This window comes from Selaginella moellendorffii, unplaced genomic scaffold, assembly GCF_000143415.4.
Source record: "Selaginella moellendorffii unplaced genomic scaffold, v1.0 SELMOscaffold_21, whole genome shotgun sequence".
NCBI classification, from domain to species: Eukaryota; Viridiplantae; Streptophyta; class Lycopodiopsida; order Selaginellales; family Selaginellaceae; genus Selaginella; species Selaginella moellendorffii.
The window spans coordinates 1,747,298-1,763,656 of record NW_003314282.1 but is presented as its reverse complement, the minus strand read 5'-3'; the positions used below and the strand labels follow the sequence as shown (position 1 = coordinate 1,763,656).

The following is a 16,359-nucleotide window of genomic DNA, read 5'->3' as shown; positions in this document are numbered from 1 at the left end:
GTGAAGAACTGGAAGAATCTACAACATTCTTTGCAACCAGTCAAACATTAGTCAAAAGCTTTAGTCAAAGTTCTAGTCAAAGAAGCAATGTCAAAGTTAGAATTCTTCCTCCTAGATCTCATCGGCGAGTAGGAACCCTACTTCATTCCTAGAGGATGAGCACTGGATACGAGGACGCCCAGCTGGCCTGGAAGAGAGACAACGCTATAGCTGGTAATCTATATACTAGTTCCCAAACTTATCGACTGGAAACGCTCGAGTTTAGCAAGCTCACAGAGATTGGCGCTGGCGGCTGTGGCAGCATCTTCAAAGGTACCATCACTCGCAGCTATGGCGTCCAGCACAAGCTCTACAGAGGCGTGTGGGACTCCAAACGCATCGAAGGCGACCCTTTCGACTCGTATAACTACTACAACTCCTCCAGCAGCGGATCAAATCCCAGCGAGGGAGACAACGAAACAGTGAGCGTGGCTGTCAAGACGATTCACAGCAGCGACGATGAGGTGATAGATCTCACCAGGGAAGCGAGCAGCCTGCGGATCCTGCAAGGAACCAGGAACGTTGCAAGCGTTTATGGTGTGACACACAACCGGGAAATGCAAAGCGTTTGCATTGTCATGGAGCTCGTCCAAGGTCCCGACTTGAATTCTTTCCTGAGATCCGGGAAGCCATCGTCGTGTTCTTGGTCTTGGTGGAAGAGAAAGCTGGAGATCTTCATGGAGCTCGTGATTGGGCTCTCGGTTTGTCACCAGCGGGGTATTTATCACGGGGATTTGAAAGGCAAGAACGTGCTGGTCGACGAGTTCATGGTTCCCAAGCTGATAGATTTTGGGTTTAGTTTCCGGAAGAAAGATGTCGACTACCTGAGGTCACTAGGAGGATCACCGTTTTGGATCTCCCCAGAGCTGGACGAGGCGGTAGACGAGATCCCTCCGGAAGTTCTTGCGAATCCATTCCCTTCGGATGTCTACTCGCTGGGGATGGTTCTGGTGGAAATGATTATAGATGGTGAGATACCCGAGTACATGGACTCGGTCTTGGTGATGAACAAGTATATGGGAGGGTCTCCTATAGAGCTCCAAGTTCCAGAAGGCATGGAGGATCTAAAAGAGAGTGTTTTTGATGAGATCTTTGCCGTGGTCGATGGTTGCTGCTCTGCGGAGCGTGACGACAGGATTTCTCTAAAGGAATGCCTAGTACACATCCGAGCAGCTTATAGCAACCTTTGCAGCAGTGGCAAAGTCAGTTCTTCCAGCTGGGATGAGGAATTTACGAGTTCCAAGGATTATACAGACATGCTAGCTGTTCTTCAAGCGCGGTTTCCCGAAGTTCCAGACGCCATAGCTCGGCAACCAGCCAAGAACATGATGGTGGACATTCACGGAACTTTGCTGGTGGATATCTTTTGCCAGCTGGATTTCAAGCTGGGTGTAGAGTTCATCATTGACAAGGCAGCCTGGGACTTTGATCCGAAGAAGGCAGTGCCTCAACTATGCCGCATCTGCGTCAAAGCAGGGAGCCATGGCGTGCTGAAATTTCTGGGCGAAAGGTGGCAAGCTATAGTTGCGCAGGAAGAATGGCTGATGCACGACGCATGCGAGGGTGATAGCTTGGAAGTCTTGCGAGTTCTTCTCGAGGATATTAACATGGAGTTCGATACCTGGCCGAGGAGCGGACAGCTTAAGCCGTTTCACAAGTTGGCATTCCACGGAAAGATGGAGATGATGAAGCTTTTGCTAGACAAGGCAAGCATGATCAATGACTACGTGAATGCTACAGTACACAGGAAATCACCTCTAGCACTCAACTATGCCCTCCAAGGACATAAAGTCGAAGCAGTGTTCTTCCTCATCGAGCATGGGGGTGTTGTGACGACGCCACGCGACCTGGACACCACAGATTATCTCGAGCAGCTTTTCTACTGTGCTGTGCATGAGGGGAGCTTGAGCGTTGCAACGAGCCTTCTCGAGATAAGCTACTTCCTCAAGACAGGCAATGGCGGAAGTATGAAACAGATCTCTCCCAAAGTCCTGGAACGATTTGAGAATCACGAATTTGGCTGCCTTGATTACTTTGGGAACGAGTTCCGGGACCATGAATACGTGCTGACACTTTTGAGAGGTCACTTGGTGGAGTCTGGGCTTCGTGGAATGGAGCCTCTGAGGTTTGCTTGCTCTAAGGAAGGGAATGCACACAGCCAGGAGGTATTTCGAATGATGGTTTCGTTTTGCAACGACGATCGTAGTGTCTTCGAGAACAACTTGTGGAGGCTCTTAGGGGGTCATGGGAGTAAGGAAATGGCTGCATATGCAATGGAGAAGATCAGCCAAAGCGGCCATGAGCAGATTTTAGAGGCTGCTATAGACCAAGGAAATTTGGAGGTCGTGGACTTTCTCAGAGCAGCAGAAAAGTCAAGAGATGGCGAGGAAAATGACCGAGTAAAAGACGAAGGTGATTGGAAAGAAGATGAAGAATTGGATGATTCAGAACTGTCGTCAAGCACGGAAGAGCCAAAGATCAATGAGGAGCTTCCTGATCTCGATGACGATTCAGATGGTGAAGTCATACCTAAGAGAGACCGACAAGCTTGTCTTCTCGACGACGTTTGCAAGGCCGTAGTACAGGCTGATATTGGTTTACTCAAGAGAAAGCTCCCAAAGCTTTGCTTAGATGGTAGGAGTTTTGTGGAAGAATCATGGGAACCAGGCATAGGGATGATCCAAAAGGTTGAAGATATCACCAAGAAAGCAGGGATCTGGAAAACTTTGGCACCAGAGCTCTTGAAAAGATTTGCTTATGCTGGGAGCTCGGAAGTGGTATTACATTTGCTGGAGAAAGGTGTTCTGGTAGATGGCCCGGACTACACCCAAGGATGGGTCACAGTAACACCGCTAATGAGAGCTGTTTCCGGGAGCCACTTTGAGACTGCTGAGATCATTTTGTTGGCCGGTGCTAATCCAAACACGAGAATGAAAGCCGGATACTCAAGCATGGATATTGCCTTGGGCCTGAAAAACAGAAAGATGGTGAGGTTGCTTATAAAGTTTGGGTTTGACACGGGGTCCAAGAACAGGGACAATGAAACTTACATGGACTTGATAGCTCATCTTGAAGACTAGCCGTGGAAGAACCTCTGAAACCAGTCAAAACAAGTCAAAGAGGTCAATCAGCCCATGCACAGGATGTTCGAGACGAGGATGTGCCCCGTTGCGTTGCTTGGATCCAACCCAAGCGCGAGCTTCGATCCGTGGAAGCGGGAGCTATGGCTGCTGCAAGCTCCCGCAAAGCCGATGCAATCCGATGCCTCGGCGGTGAAAGGCATGGATTCCATGAGCTCGCGCGCGTCTTGGAGATATCCAGCCCGTCCCAGGAGATCCACCATGCAGCTGTAGTGGAGCTTGGTTGGAGGCAATCCATAGTCACAGCTCATCGACGCCAAGTAGCTCCTTGCTCGAGAAACCTTCCCGCCGTGGCTGCACGAAACCAGCGCTGCCGTGAAGCAGAACTCGTCTGGATTGTCGGTGAGTTTGAGCTCGTCAAGCATCCCTCTGGTTTTGGTTTGCTTCTCGCTGTCTTGGGCAAACATTGCGAGCATTGCATTCCACGCAAACAGGTCTGGCTGCGGTGTCTCTTGGAAGATCTTGTAAGCGGCATCTAGGTTTCCGGCTTGAGCATAGCCAACCATGATTGACGTCCTTCCCACTGGACTTTGGAAAGGCAGTGAATCAAAAACCGCCCTCGCCTCTGCAAGATACCCTTCTTGGGCATATGCTGTGATCATGGAAGACCAAGAAGATGCATCTCTCTGCGGCATATTATCAAACACAAACTTAGCCTCCTCCAGTTTCCGAAAGTTCATGCAAACGGCGAGATAAGTGTTCCAAGACACTATGTCCGTCTGCGGCATGTTAAAAAAAAATCTGTTGCACTTACAAAAATGCCCTTCTTGGGCATATAGCAAAAGCATTATATTACACGAAGTAATGTCCCACTCCACCATATTCCTAACAAATCTCTTTGCGTTCTCAACATCATGATTTTGGCAATACACAGCGAGAAGACAATTCCAAGCTATCACATCCCACTGGGGCATGGCACTAAATATTCTTTCGGCTTCTGCCAGATACCCATTCCTGGCATTTGCTGCAAGCATAGAGGTCCAAGAGATCAAATTCCTCTGCGGCATCTCATCAAACACTCGCTTTGCCGCGTCGTAACACCCTTTTTGCGAGTACGTGACAAGAATCGATGTCCAGGAAACCAAGTTCCGCTCGGGCATCTCATCGAAAAGCCTCTGAGAACCATCCAGATGCCCATTCGAGGCATACGCCGCCACGATAGCATTCCATGCCACGAGATTCCGCTGGGGCATCGCATCGAAGATGGACCTGGAGCTCTCGAGCCAACCATTCCTCGCATACGCCGTGATCATGAGAACCCACGAGAAGAGGTTCTTAGCAGGCATCGATTCGAAGACCACCTGCGCGTCAATCGGGCCACTGGAGCGCCCAAACATCTCGATCACCCGGTTGCGCGCGTAGAGATCGTCGGGCGCCACCACCGGTTGGATGCGCGCGTGGATTCTCCTCGCCTCGGCCAGATCCGCGCACGATTCCACGAGCTCCAGCCATTTGCCGCGCTCCATGCATTTTCAAAAAAACCCTAAAATCAGTTAGCGATCCATAAAAAGCCCTAAAGTTCAAAAAAGTAGAATATCTGTGACTTGCTATAAAATGAGAGCTCACGCACAATTAGTGGAGAACTTGGAGGGATTGTTTAGAAATATTTAAGCGAGAGGCCATGGAGCCGCTAAAGCGATCCGTGGATCATGGAATGGTGTTGCTAGAGGCTTGGCAGCATGAACAAATGGAACCTCGCCATTCTCTACTTTTTCATCGTCTCGTCCAATGGGTAAGAGTTAAGCTTTCTCGATAGAAAGCGTTAGTTCTTGGCTGTTTGATCCGTTCGCTATCCAAACTTTCCAAGAGTTCCAGCAGCGGTTTTAATTCTTTGTTTCTTTCTTGGATCTTATTTTGTGAGCGAAAGAGCTTTCACGTGGAAAGTTTTGTGGGGTTTTTGTATTGGGAATTTTTAGATTAGAGGTAGGTTGTTATCGCGATGCGCCAAGAAACGGCAATGCGGGCACATCCATGGAAGGACGGGGTGAATGTGATCTTTGCTGCGCTATCGCGATCATCGGTAGGTTTCTTTGCGGCCAGCGAGCGATGGAGCTTATAGCGAGCGATCTTGGCTTCTCTTCCAAGACAAGCTTTGCGTTTCCAGGCTCTTATAAAAGCCCAAACAGTGACTGAGGAAGAAGAAGAGAGAGCTTTCGCTTTGAGTAAAAGCGCGCCAAGCGTATTTCTTCCAGAGCTCGTTGGTGGTTTTGGTTTCCCGAGATGGATTTTCTCGCTATGCTTTTTAGATGCTCGTTTTGACCATCTTTCTTTCTTTCTTCCCAGAGGATTCGGTTCCAGGAAAATGTTCTCCAGTCGTGTACAAGGAGGAGGATCGCGAGGCTCCGATGTTCGTCTCGTCGACAAAGGCAAATACGTGAGAGCTCGAGAAAGTGTTTCGTGCCAAGGCTATCTTACTACTCCATCGTCTTTTGTTGCAGATTGTCCTGGACAATGGAATTGTTCGCATCACACTGACGAGTCCCGGCGGGTTGATCACGTCTATTTCTTACGGAGGCATCGACAATCTGCTAGAAGTTGCCAATGCTGAAACAAATCGAGGGTGAGGCTGCCAACTTAAAAGCTAAGATCTCTCCCATTGATGCCAGTGTTTGTTCTGTAGTTACTGGGATCTGAATTGGAACGTCCCCGGAGGAAAGGACACCTTTGATGTGTAAGAACATCGGCTACCTCGCTGGAACTTTTTGACATCTAACGCTTAAAAGACAGGCACCACGCTACGAGCTTTCGTGTTATTTCTAGCGATGGCAACAAAGTCGAGGTCTCTTTTCTTCGTCCATATGTCCCCGACCGAAGTATGGTTCCTCTTCAAATCGACAAGAGGTATGAAAGTTTATACATACTTCCATACTTCAAAAGGTGGACATGAACTCGTTTAATCTGTGCAGGTTCGTGCTTCTTCGGGGTAACACAGGATTTTATAGCTATGCCATTTTTGAGAGGCCCGAAGGCTGGCCCGATTTCGACATGAACCAATGCCGTATCACGTTTAAGCCACGGAGTGACAGGTTCACAAGAGCAACTTTTAAGAAGCCTCACAGTTTTTTTCCTTCCTCTCGCGGTTTTGCAGATTCGAATATATGGCTGTTTCCGACACTGTGTTCCGACAAATGCCAACATCTAGTGACCGATCACCTGAACGTAGCAAAGCACTCGCCTATCCTGAAGCTGTGATCCTGGAAGACCCGCATAATTCGGCGCTCAAGGGAGAGGTTTGTAACTATGGTGCTCTGCTTTTCAGAAGCTAAGACTGATTTGCTTACCTTCGCAGGTGGATGACAAGTATCAGTACTCTGCTGAAAACAAGGACAATGTGGTGCATGGCTGGGTTTCTACGAATCCACTCGTTGGTTTTTGGATCATCACAGCCAGTGACGAGTTTCGAAATGGTGGCCCGCTGAAGCAAAACTTGCGCTCGCATGCAGGACCCACTGCTCTTTCTGTAAGTGAGCTCTTTCTCGATCCTATCAGAAAGTTTTTGCTTCTCACGACGAGTGTTTGCCTGCTAGATGTTTCACAGCGCTCACTACGCAGGGGAAGCATTGTGTCCTTCTTTTCGAGATGGAGAGCCTTGGCTGAAAGTATTTGGACCGGTTTTCATCTACTTGAATTCAGCTCAAGCGAACTTGGACCCTCGTTATCTGTGGGACGATGCAAAGCAGCAGGTATCAAACGTAAGAATTTTTTCTGAAGTTTTATTCATTCTCTTTTGTTTCAGATGCTTGTGGAGGTTCATTCCTGGCCATATAGCTGGCCTGCCTCACCAGATTACGTGAAGGATGATGAGCGTGGCTCTGTTTCTGGACGACTGCTAGTTTATGACAAGTATTGCCTTTTATACATGGTGTGTCTTTCTTAACAGGCTCTCTTTACTTACACTGCAGGTACGCAGACCCTCAAGTTCCAGCGTCGTTTGCGTGGATTGGTCTCGCTAAACCGGGGATTGCTGGATCATGGCAAACCGAAAGCAAGGTATTTAACAGTAGATTTGCTCTCTAAAACTTTAATGTTCGTTGGAATGCACAGGGGTATCAATTCTGGGCCGAAGCAGATGCCAGTGGCAGTTTTATGATCCATAATGTTATTCCCGGGACTTACAACCTCTTTGGCTACGTTCCTGGTGTTCTGGGCGATTACAAAATGGAAGCCGACATTACAGTGCAGGAAGGTAAAAAGATATTGTGTTGTTTCTTGTAACAGGCAGGAATAATGAATCTCGCAGGTTCTTCCTTGGAGCTTGGAGAACTTGTCTTCAATCCTCCAAGGAACGGTCCTACAATTTGGGAGATTGGAGTTCCTGATAGATCGGCTGCTGAGTTTTACATACCGGATCCTGATCCGGGCTTCGTCAACAGAGCTTTTGTGAACATCACAGCTGACAGGCATGCGTCTCTACGCAATTCTTTTTTTTGATCATTTGTTGTTTTGCTCTACACACAGGTTTAGACAGTATGGATTGTGGGAAAGATACTTCGAGCTTTACCCGGAGACCGAGGTTGTATACACTGTTGGCGAGAGCAAATGGCAAACCGACTGGTTTTTCTTACAGGGATGCTGGTAAATTTTCGTTTCTATGGACATGTTCTTTCGCACCAAAGGTTTTTCTTTTTGTGTTTCCATCCAGGAAGTCGAAAGATGGAAACTTGAAAGCATCAACTTGGAAGATCAAGTTCCAACTTGACAAGGTCTCTCTAGTGGGAACCTACACGCTACAACTAGCAATAGCAGCCGCAACCAACGCTGCTCTTCAGGTTCTTCACGAGTATATTGACTTCTTTTTTATTAAACACAGTGGAGGTGTCGCAGGTCCGGGTGAACGATCCAACGCTTTACACTCCACATTTTGATACACTCCAGTTTGGCAAGGACAATGCCATAGCTCGCCATGGAATCCACGGCTTGTACGCGATGTGGAGCATCGACGTCGAGTCGAAGCTCCTCAAGGAGGGAGAGAATATCATCTACCTCACACAGAGAAAATACGCCAGTGTATTTAACGGGGTTATGTACGACTATTTGCGTCTTGAAGCCCCTCCGCTGTGAAAGACATAACATGATAAATAACTTACAAATTCACTCAAAATAATTCAGTGGTATATAATATTTTCTCAAATAATTTCTGGCCAGCTGTTGTAAGCATTAATTTGATATCTAATGTATTTGATGGAGCTCGGTTAACAATGCAAGAGTTCTTGGTTCATGGCTCACCACCTTAAATGAGTGTGGCGAACGAAGCACAGAGAGACAGTCATGGCCTAAGCTTTCAAATAGGAAAATTTAGGGCTGGAGAGGGATGGAGGACTTGGAGCTCTTGGAGCCGGTGTTTGGCGTCGCCAGTGGCAAGGTAGAGGGTCGGGAATCCTCCGCCTTCCTCCCTCTCGCCTTTCGGCTGCGCGCGCGGGACGCTCGCACTCTCGACTTCGTCGTCTCGGATTTCCACGACAATACCTGGGAGGCCACTCGAAGCATCCAGCAGCTGGAAGACCTGGTAAGCATTTCTGACGGACTTCTACAGCCTCCTGGTGTTTTAGCGAGACGAGGTTGGGATCGGTGGAGCGTGGAGTGAATTCGTGAGCTACATCGGTGCCGCGTTCTCGTCCGGAAATGTGACTCTGGTTTTGGGAGGTCCCGCGTCCGCGCTTGCTGGTCGTGGTAAAGTTCTTGGCCGAGAGTTTGTCCTCTCTTTATTTTTTTCTTCGTTTCCAGGGGCGACTTCTGGGAGAATCGTGGCTTTGAAAGCTAAAGGAATGCCTCGTGTCTCAATTGGACTCGTGAGAGCCACCGATGCCAGCGATCGCATGGCGGATATTGCCGTGGACGCTTGCAGCAGCTGGCGGAGCTTGCTCAAATCTCTAGCAAATGGTAAAGCTCTTTTTTTCTTTTTTTCTTGCTTCGTGAATTGCGTGTCTATCATCGTCCAGTGGAAGCTTACTGTGTGTTTTGTTCTCTAAGAGAAGGCCGAGGCTGCAAGGTGCCGGATGGAACTAGAGGCTGAAAAGGTAGACAGTCTTATCATCTCGCCGGATGATCTCTCGCACGATCTTTCGCAGCTGAAAACGTCGATGCTGGAGGAGAAGCTTGATGAGATGAACCCCGGCGGAAAGAAGAAAAAGGCTAACTCCAAGGAACTCGCCATGGCCTCGCAGTCTAGCTCTGGAACAAATCAAGCTAGTAAGTGTGTGCTTTTTACTCCTTTAAAACTGTTTTCTTTGTTTCTTGTTTAGCTGGAGGCGAGGTAGAACGCACGAAGGCCAAAACAAAACGAAAGGTTGCACCCATATCTTCCAGGTACGCTCTCGTCCATTCTCAATCTATACTCACGTCTGTTCCAGATCAAAACGGAAAGGAGCAAAGCTAGAAGACGATGACTGACCGTTATCCTCAACTTGTAAGTATGTTTCTCCACATTTTCTATCGAAATATTTCTCTTCAGGGATTCTAGCAAGGGAAAGCGCTCGCTCTAGAAGCCAGCAGAAAAGGTAAAAAAATTGAAGTTTCCGCCCTCGAGTTGTAAGAAAGTCATCGGGCCTTTCAGAGAAGACAACTTGTTTGAGACTTTGGGTGGCCCGTCACGGGAGAAGTTCAAGCAGATGGAGAAGACCAGCCCGCTACGAAGAAGATTGAGTATGAATCTTCATGTAGCGGACGGGGTTAGAGCAGAGCATGCTACCAAGATTGGTCCTGATCAAACCTGGCAGACCTGGACTGTTTCCGGCAGGATTTGCAAGGAGGGCTTGAATATCAGTACTGATTAACGAAGCTTCATGAGATCAACCCCTTCAAAGCTGTTTGCCTCTTGTCATCTCCAAATGACAACTTACGAACAAAGAGTGACAACCAAAACATGTGGTGGAAAGATTTCAAAGGAGAAAGTTTGGAGGCTTTGAGACGCTCACTCGCCCCTCGAGCATCCGGATTGCCATTTCCATCGACGGACGCTGCGCTGAATCCTCTTGGATGCACCACATTGCCGTGTAGATGACGAGCTCCACTTGCTCCCACAGGGCCACCATCCCGCTCTGGAGCTCTCCCTGAAGGCTTGAGTCGGCAATCTCCATGATCTGGCCCCGGCAGATGCGAGAGCTCGCCCAGTTCGGGAAGTACTGCGTGCTCGTCTCGGCCCTCGAGTTCCCCAGGCACCTCTGCCCGCTCACAATCTCGAGCAGCACGATCCCAAAGCTGTAGACGTCGACTCGCTCGGTGATGGTGGACTGGAGCCACTCCGGAGCCAGGTAGCCTCGAGTTCCTCGCATCATCGTGAAGACCTCTGACTCATTGCGCTTCATGAGCTTGGACATGCCAAAGTCGCAGAGCTTGGCATCAAAGTTGCTGTCGAGCAAGACGTTCTGGGGCTTCACGTCCAGATGGAGGATCCGCTCGCTGCAGTCTTCATGCAGGTACTTGAGCCCTCTTGCAATTCCCAGAGCGATCCGCAACCTTGTCTTCCAGTCGAGCGCTTCGCCAGCTTTCTCGTGATCACCATCGCTTGGGAAGTCACGAAGAAAGAGCCATTTGTCTAAAGAACGTCGAGGCATGTACTCGTACACCAGGAGCCTGTGGTGTTTCTCGGCACAGAATCCCCGGAGCCGGACCAGATTGAAGTGGTGGATACTGCTAATGACGTTCACTTCCGTCTTGAATTCCTTCTGTCCCTGACTCGAGCTCTCGAGGCGCTTCACTGCGACTTGGGAGCCATCTTTGAGCGTTGCAAGGAAAACCGACCCGAATCCACCTTGCCCGAGTTTCTTGCCAAAGTTGTTCGTGGCATGCTCCAGCTGCTTGTACGAAAAACGTTTGAGTTGGCCGGTTTCCAGCTCTTGAAGCTCCATCAAAGCTCGAGACTTGCTTTTCTGGTTGTAAATGTAGAGGGAAACGAGGACGATGGCAATCAAGGCAGCTCCAACCGGCACTAAAATGATGAGTAGAACCTTGGAGAGTTTCGATTTTTCAGAGTCCTCCACTTTCAGGAACAACTTCAACGACACAGTTCGGTTGCTTGCTATTGATGCTTCTCTGAAACCCGATGCATGGTCGAGTATTAAACAGTCCCCTCCTCCTTGAAAAGCATAGAGTGCAAATTTGCAGGAGCACTCCATAGCACAGCTTTGTAAGCAGATGTCTCGCGAGACATTCGATCGTACTGTTGTCGCCAAGCTAACCGGAACTGCTATGTCTTGCCTTGCATCGACAAGACGGGTACTCCTATTCGTGTTGTTGGCATCACAAGTAAATGGAGAGCGAAGTTCGCATGTCTGAGCATTCACTCTCCTAAGTTCTTCTGCAAGATTCAAACACTGGCAGTTCCCACCTCTAGTACAGAACGCGTAATCCCCACAAGTGCTGGGAAGCTCGCACTCTTCCTCGCTGAGAAGTGACCGAGTTGCAGTCCACTGGTTGCCAAGGAGCTCATATAACCTCAAGTTTCCATCCGAGTCGAGCCTGAGATACCGCAAAGACTGCTCCTGGCGTGTTGGGAATGGAATCCTGATGACTTCGTCGCTAAGAGTGCCATTCCTTGCGAAGCTCTCGTCTGACCCCCTCGTGACAAACAGGAGAATGCTCCCTCCTGTGTAGATCATGTAAGGTATGAACGAGCCAAGAGTCGAGGCATTCCTCGACCAGTATGTAATAGATCTGACACTGTTGTGTGTCATCTTTAGCTCCTCCCTGGTCAGCTCTAGCGAGTAATCGTCACCCAAAGAGCTCATCCTCCATCCTGCTCTTAAAGCCTGTCCCTCGACGAGAGTATCCCCCGGAGATGCAAAACTCTGCCAGAGAGTGGAAGAGCTATTTGACTGAAGCACCAAGTTGCCCGATGCTTGGAGCTCCATCGCCTGGACCTGTAAGTTTGGTGGTGTGTTCCACACAATTCTTCCTGTTTCGTCCAGGATCATGAGCACCCCATCTCCATTAAGTGTCAGCGTGCTGTTCTCTCCAACCGGATTGTTTCCATTGGCTGACCACACTACCTGTGCCGAGCTCTCGCGAAAAATTACCACTCCAAACACGAAGGAGCTCGAGTTCCCATAGAAACCACACCCAAAGTTCCCTCGAACCAAGATGAGCATGTAGCTTACAGTTGAGCCGCTCTGATTCAAGTAGACGAAGCTACCATTTCCAGGTTGATTGATCCAAACACTACCCAAGCTAGCATTGTACCTCGTGATCTGGGCGGTAGCCAACAGCGTCAAGAACCCTATGGCGCATAACAGCCTCTCTACCATCATCGTAGCACAAATGCCGTGAATAAGCTTCCCACTCAGCAATTTGACTGCCACAACTCTTTAAGTTTGAACAAACTACTTACTAAGGAGGATGATGGTTTGAAGTTTCATGTTTATGCGGTATAGCTTGTACAGTCCCTAGGGATCGCACGCCCATACAAAGCAAGGTGGCGATGATAAGAGTGACCCGCAACCAAGAGAGAGATATGATTGGTATTTCCATACTCATTCATCCTTGATCGTAAAGTCTAGCCCATGCATACGAAAATCTAAAAAGGTTTAGGGATGAAGGAGGAGGAGAATTGGATTGCTCACTGCGGCCTGTTGAGGAGCGTCCGGGTGGGGCAAGACGGCCTCCTCCACACCGAGGATGTGTGTGCTGCCTTCGATCTGGACGCTGAGGCGATGCTCACGATATGCGGGCAGAATGCGTCGAGCTCGTGGGGATCTCTGTGTCTCGACATCCTCCGGTATAAGGGCGCCTCTCGGGGCCAGACCGGATCCTCTGAGAAGCCGTTTGCGCTAGTCGCCAACGTTCTCGTGTGGCTGCGATACGGGGGTGCGACAACGCCGGTCGAAGTGGATAAAGTTTTCACTCTTGACGAGCTCTGTCGCCGATTCGACCTGGATCCTCTAATGCACGAAGTCTTCCTCTGCGGCATTCCCATCTCATCGCCGCCAGCGCAACTCTACACTGTTCCTCTCATCAAAAGCCACGGCCAACCTTTCGAAGATGGCTCGAGAGAGAGACCGTTCACGATTTCGGATAGATCCAGATTCAGATTCAGTAGGAGGGGTGAGTGAGCCTGTCGAGATTTTCATCCATCCACCATTTACAGGTTCTTCGTTTTCGTGATTCGCAGGGGTAGGAGATTGGAAGTATTTTTCAGGCTTGTGACGCGTTCAACGTTTCTAGCTCGAACACTTGGGAGGGGATTCGTGACTTCTTGCTTGACATCGGCAGTCTTTTGGGAAAGGTTCCTTGCTGCTGCGCTCCACCAACAAAAGAGTTCTTTTACAGCCCAAGCAGCTTCGCAGTTTCCATCGCAAGCACCATTCAGATGTCGAAGCCAGACGGGCAAGATGACTTGGTTGTGTTCGCTGATACTCTGCCGTTTTACCAGATACTTCAGAGGCTTACAGAGAGTGCCCCAGGAGACAAAAGACTGCGTTCTACCATCTCAGCTGACGGAAACAAGGTTTTTCCCCCATGTATTCCTAGTTTTGCGAAGCAAAGGAGGGCTTGTTATCGGGTGGAGGTGGACGGGACGCCTTGTTTCTTGGGCAAGCTAAAAGATTCGAGTTGGGACATCGTTGTTGCACCCTTCGACTTGTCAGCGATCGAGCTTCCACCAGATTTCATCTATGGCGACGTGAGATTTGTAGTCTGCATTGCAAGGGCTGGAAATGAGCTGCGTTTTTACATCAGAGACACCTCCGGTCGGGTACAGTTCCTCAAGACTTTGAACTGCCACTAAAAGTCTTTCCTTTTTGCTTGTAGGATGCTGCTCGGCACCTGGCGGGGCCGTATGATATGTCCAGAGCTGAAGATCGCGCCAAGGTGATTCTTGTGCACATAAAGCTCTACTTTCTGCTGCTCGGCACACAAGGTTCCTTAAGAACTGAAAGGAGGTACTTTGCAACAAAGTGCATCATTGATGGCTTCATGAGTGTTTTTTTCAGGACGCAATTGTTCCATACAACCGTGTTAAAGAACCAGTCCAAGGTTGTTTTGTTCAGAGATAGCTGCCGCAAGAAAATACGTGATTGGGAAACCTACGCTGCTCAGATGGAAGTAAACTTTGTGGATGTCAAGAGAGCATATTGCACCACCAGATTTCGGTGTCCGCACTTGGTGTCGGCGTGTGGTAACCCGACCTTGCGAGAGGATGGTGTATACGAAGTTCTTCTCTCTCCTATCGGTGGCAGAGTCATGATCAGCACGGAACAGGAGCTGAAGTGGCTCGGCCGAGACGTTTTGTCAGCGCTGGATGCTCTCCACTCTCAAGGTTTTGTCATCCGTTTCTCTCTCTCTAGCTTGTTTTTCTTCTGTATATCTTCCAGGACTCGTCCACAGGGATGTGCGCCTCGAGAATGTGATTTGCGTCGACTATAGCAACGATGGAAACTTTGTGCTGATCGATCTGGAAGGTGTCAAAGAAGCGGATTCTGAGGTGGGGGATGCTTTCAGGCTGGTGGACTGGACGAGGGAAACGCTGGTGTGGAGGAGTTCCTCCTCAGAAGCCAAGAGGAAAAGGCCCACCGGGGTGTATGCCAAGACATCAGATTTGTATCAACTGGGAGTTATGCTCAAGGGTCTGGTGGAGACCAAAAGGATCAGCTTGAGCGCAAGCGGTGCCAGTTTTATTGCTGATCTCAAGAGCCACACCAAGGAGGCCAAAAGCTTGCATGAACATCCATGGTTTTCGGACTTAGGCATGAGGAAAGAATCACTTTTTATTTAACTGCTGCATTATGTTATAGCTGTCATCTTGAAATTGCAAACCAAGATTTTGTGTTGACCTTCTCTATTTCTGGTGGAGGAGTGGATCTCTGCATCTCGATATCCTTCGGCATAAACGCGCCTCTCAGGGTCGGACCGGATCCTCGGACAAGCCGTTTGCGCTCATGTTCTGGCATTCGACCTGGATCCTCTAATGCACAAAGTCTTCCTCTGCGGCATTTCCATCGCCTGATCAAATGACACGGCCAACCTTTCGAAGGTTGCTCGAGAGAGAGACCCTTCACGATTTCAGATCCAGATTCAGATTCAATAGCAGCGGTGAGTGCGCCTGTCGAGATTGTCATTCATCCACCATTTACAAGTTCTTTGTTCTCGTGATTCGCAGGGAGGCTTGTGCACACAAGCACCGAAGAGATTGGAAGTATTTTTCAGGCTTGGTGACGCGTTCAGCGTTTCTAGCTCGGACACTTGTGAGGGGATTCGTGACTCTTGGGCAACCGTTTCCGAGGTTGTTTTGTTTAGAGACTGCTGCCACAAGAGAATACATGACTGGGAAACCTACGCTGGAGTAAACTTTGCGGATGTCAAGCCTTTACGTCCCCGCACTTCCGACGTTGCAAGCTGGTGCTTACGAAGTCCTTCTCTTTCCTATCGGTGGCAGAGTCATGATCAGCACGGAACAGGAGCTCAAGTGGCTCGGTCGAGACATTTTGTCAGCGCTGGATGCTCTCCACTCTCAAGGTTGTCATCCGTTTCTTTCTCTAACGCGCTTTTCTTCTCCAGGACTCGTCCACAGGGATGTGCGCCTCGAGAATGTTACTTGCGTCGACTATAGAAATGATGAAAAACTTTGATCTGGAAGGTGTCAAGGAAGCGGATTCTGAGGTGGGGGATGCTTTCAGGCTGGCGGACTGGACGAGGACAACGCTGGTGTGGAAGAGTTCCTCCGCAGAAACCAAGAGGAAAAGACCCAGCTGAGACATCAGATTTGTATCAACTGGGAGTTATGCTCGAGGGACCAAAGGGATCTGCTTGAGCGCAAGGCGTGCCAGTTTTATTGATGATCTCAAGAGCCACGCCAAGGAGGCCAAAAGCTTCCATGAACATCCATGGCTTTCGGACTTAGCTATACGGCATTATGCTACAGGTGTAATTTGAGCTAGATTTTGAAATTTCAAACCAAATTCTATGATGTGTTTGATGTTTGAGCAACGGTTTTGTATCAACGTGGTTGAGCATCCAAAGGGATCAGCTTGAGCGCAAATGGTATTGCTGATCTCAAGAGCCAACCCAAAAGCTTGCATGACCATCCATGGTTTTCAGACTTAGCCATACAGAAAGCATCACGTGACATTTCGTAATTTGAGCTACATTTTGAAATTGCAAACTAGATTTTGTATATATTTTCTTGATCACAACTAAATAAGAGTGATAATAGGTGGAAAGATTTTAAAGGAAGGCTTTGAGACAGTGC

The 16,359-nt window shown here is 48.9% G+C and overlaps 5 protein-coding genes across 7 annotated transcripts; 3 read left to right on the top strand and 2 right to left on the bottom strand.

Annotated features, from left to right (window-relative positions):
* Window positions 1-87: 87 nt before the first annotated feature.
* Window positions 88-3,142, top strand: LOC112347385. The gene is made up of 3 exons (XM_024678126.1): window positions 88-95; window positions 133-213; window positions 266-3,142. The coding sequence occupies exons 1-3, from the start codon at window positions 88-90 to the stop codon at window positions 3,117-3,119; spliced, it is 2,943 nt and encodes a 980-aa protein (XP_024533894.1). The 3' UTR covers window positions 3,120-3,142.
* A 24-nt stretch (window positions 3,143-3,166) lies between these two features.
* Window positions 3,167-4,645, bottom strand: LOC112347384 (pentatricopeptide repeat-containing protein At4g02750-like). The gene has a single exon (XM_024678125.1). The coding sequence runs from the start codon at window positions 4,643-4,645 to the stop codon at window positions 3,167-3,169; it is 1,479 nt and encodes a 492-aa protein (XP_024533893.1).
* A 692-nt stretch (window positions 4,646-5,337) lies between these two features.
* LOC9641859 (rhamnogalacturonate lyase B) lies at window positions 5,338-8,262 on the top strand. Its single transcript, XM_024678210.1, has 15 exons — window positions 5,338-5,553; window positions 5,618-5,739; window positions 5,800-5,850; window positions 5,907-6,020; window positions 6,086-6,205; window positions 6,268-6,409; window positions 6,469-6,639; window positions 6,707-6,862; window positions 6,916-7,022; window positions 7,082-7,169; window positions 7,224-7,365; window positions 7,420-7,579; window positions 7,638-7,754; window positions 7,822-7,948; window positions 8,004-8,262. The coding sequence occupies exons 1-15, from the start codon at window positions 5,482-5,484 to the stop codon at window positions 8,238-8,240; spliced, it is 1,926 nt and encodes a 641-aa protein (XP_024533978.1). The 5' UTR covers window positions 5,338-5,481; the 3' UTR covers window positions 8,241-8,262.
* Window positions 8,263-8,458: 196 nt separating this feature from the next.
* LOC9638243 lies at window positions 8,459-9,971 on the top strand. Of its 3 annotated transcripts, none has more exons than XM_024678318.1 (9): window positions 8,459-8,685; window positions 8,729-8,849; window positions 8,904-9,059; window positions 9,150-9,196; window positions 9,248-9,368; window positions 9,422-9,485; window positions 9,530-9,585; window positions 9,640-9,676; window positions 9,733-9,971. In XM_024678318.1, exons 1-7 carry the CDS (start codon window positions 8,491-8,493, stop codon window positions 9,567-9,569), a joined length of 744 nt encoding a protein of 247 aa, XP_024534086.1. In that variant the 5' UTR covers window positions 8,459-8,490; the 3' UTR covers window positions 9,570-9,585; window positions 9,640-9,676; window positions 9,733-9,971. The 3 variants fall into 3 exon arrangements, with proteins under 3 accessions (XP_024534086.1, XP_024534085.1, XP_024534084.1); XM_024678317.1 differs by having other exon boundaries at window positions 9,631-9,676; XM_024678316.1 differs by having other exon boundaries at window positions 9,530-9,676; window positions 9,733-9,956.
* Window positions 9,524-12,424, bottom strand: LOC112347383 (G-type lectin S-receptor-like serine/threonine-protein kinase SD2-5). The gene has a single exon (XM_024678124.1). It carries the CDS (start codon window positions 12,422-12,424, stop codon window positions 10,058-10,060), a length of 2,367 nt encoding a protein of 788 aa, XP_024533892.1. The 3' UTR covers window positions 9,524-10,057.
* Between the last annotated feature and the right edge of the window lie 3,935 nt (window positions 12,425-16,359).

Coding starts and splice junctions, on each gene's coding strand:
- LOC9641859 (XM_024678210.1), top strand. CDS start 5,482: ATGTTCTCCAGTCGTGTACAAGGAGGAGGATCGCGAGGCTCCGATGTT. Junction 6,863..6,915: donor GGGACGATGCAAAGCAGCAG/GTATCAAACGTA, acceptor CTTTTGTTTCAG/ATGCTTGTGGAGGTTCATTC. Junction 7,023..7,081: donor CGACTGCTAGTTTATGACAA/GTATTGCCTTTT, acceptor CTTACACTGCAG/GTACGCAGACCCTCAAGTTC.
- LOC9638243 (XM_024678318.1), top strand. CDS start 8,491: ATGGAGGACTTGGAGCTCTTGGAGCCGGTGTTTGGCGTCGCCAGTGGC. Junction 9,060..9,149: donor GCTCAAATCTCTAGCAAATG/GTAAAGCTCTTT, acceptor TTGTTCTCTAAG/AGAAGGCCGAGGCTGCAAGG. Junction 9,369..9,421: donor CTCTGGAACAAATCAAGCTA/GTAAGTGTGTGC, acceptor TTTCTTGTTTAG/CTGGAGGCGAGGTAGAACGC.
- LOC112347383 (XM_024678124.1), bottom strand. CDS start 12,424: ATGATGGTAGAGAGGCTGTTATGCGCCATAGGGTTCTTGACGCTGTTG.
- LOC112347385 (XM_024678126.1), top strand. Junction 214..265: donor GAGAGACAACGCTATAGCTG/GTAATCTATATA, acceptor GCTCGAGTTTAG/CAAGCTCACAGAGATTGGCG.
- LOC112347384 (XM_024678125.1), bottom strand. CDS start 4,645: ATGGAGCGCGGCAAATGGCTGGAGCTCGTGGAATCGTGCGCGGATCTG.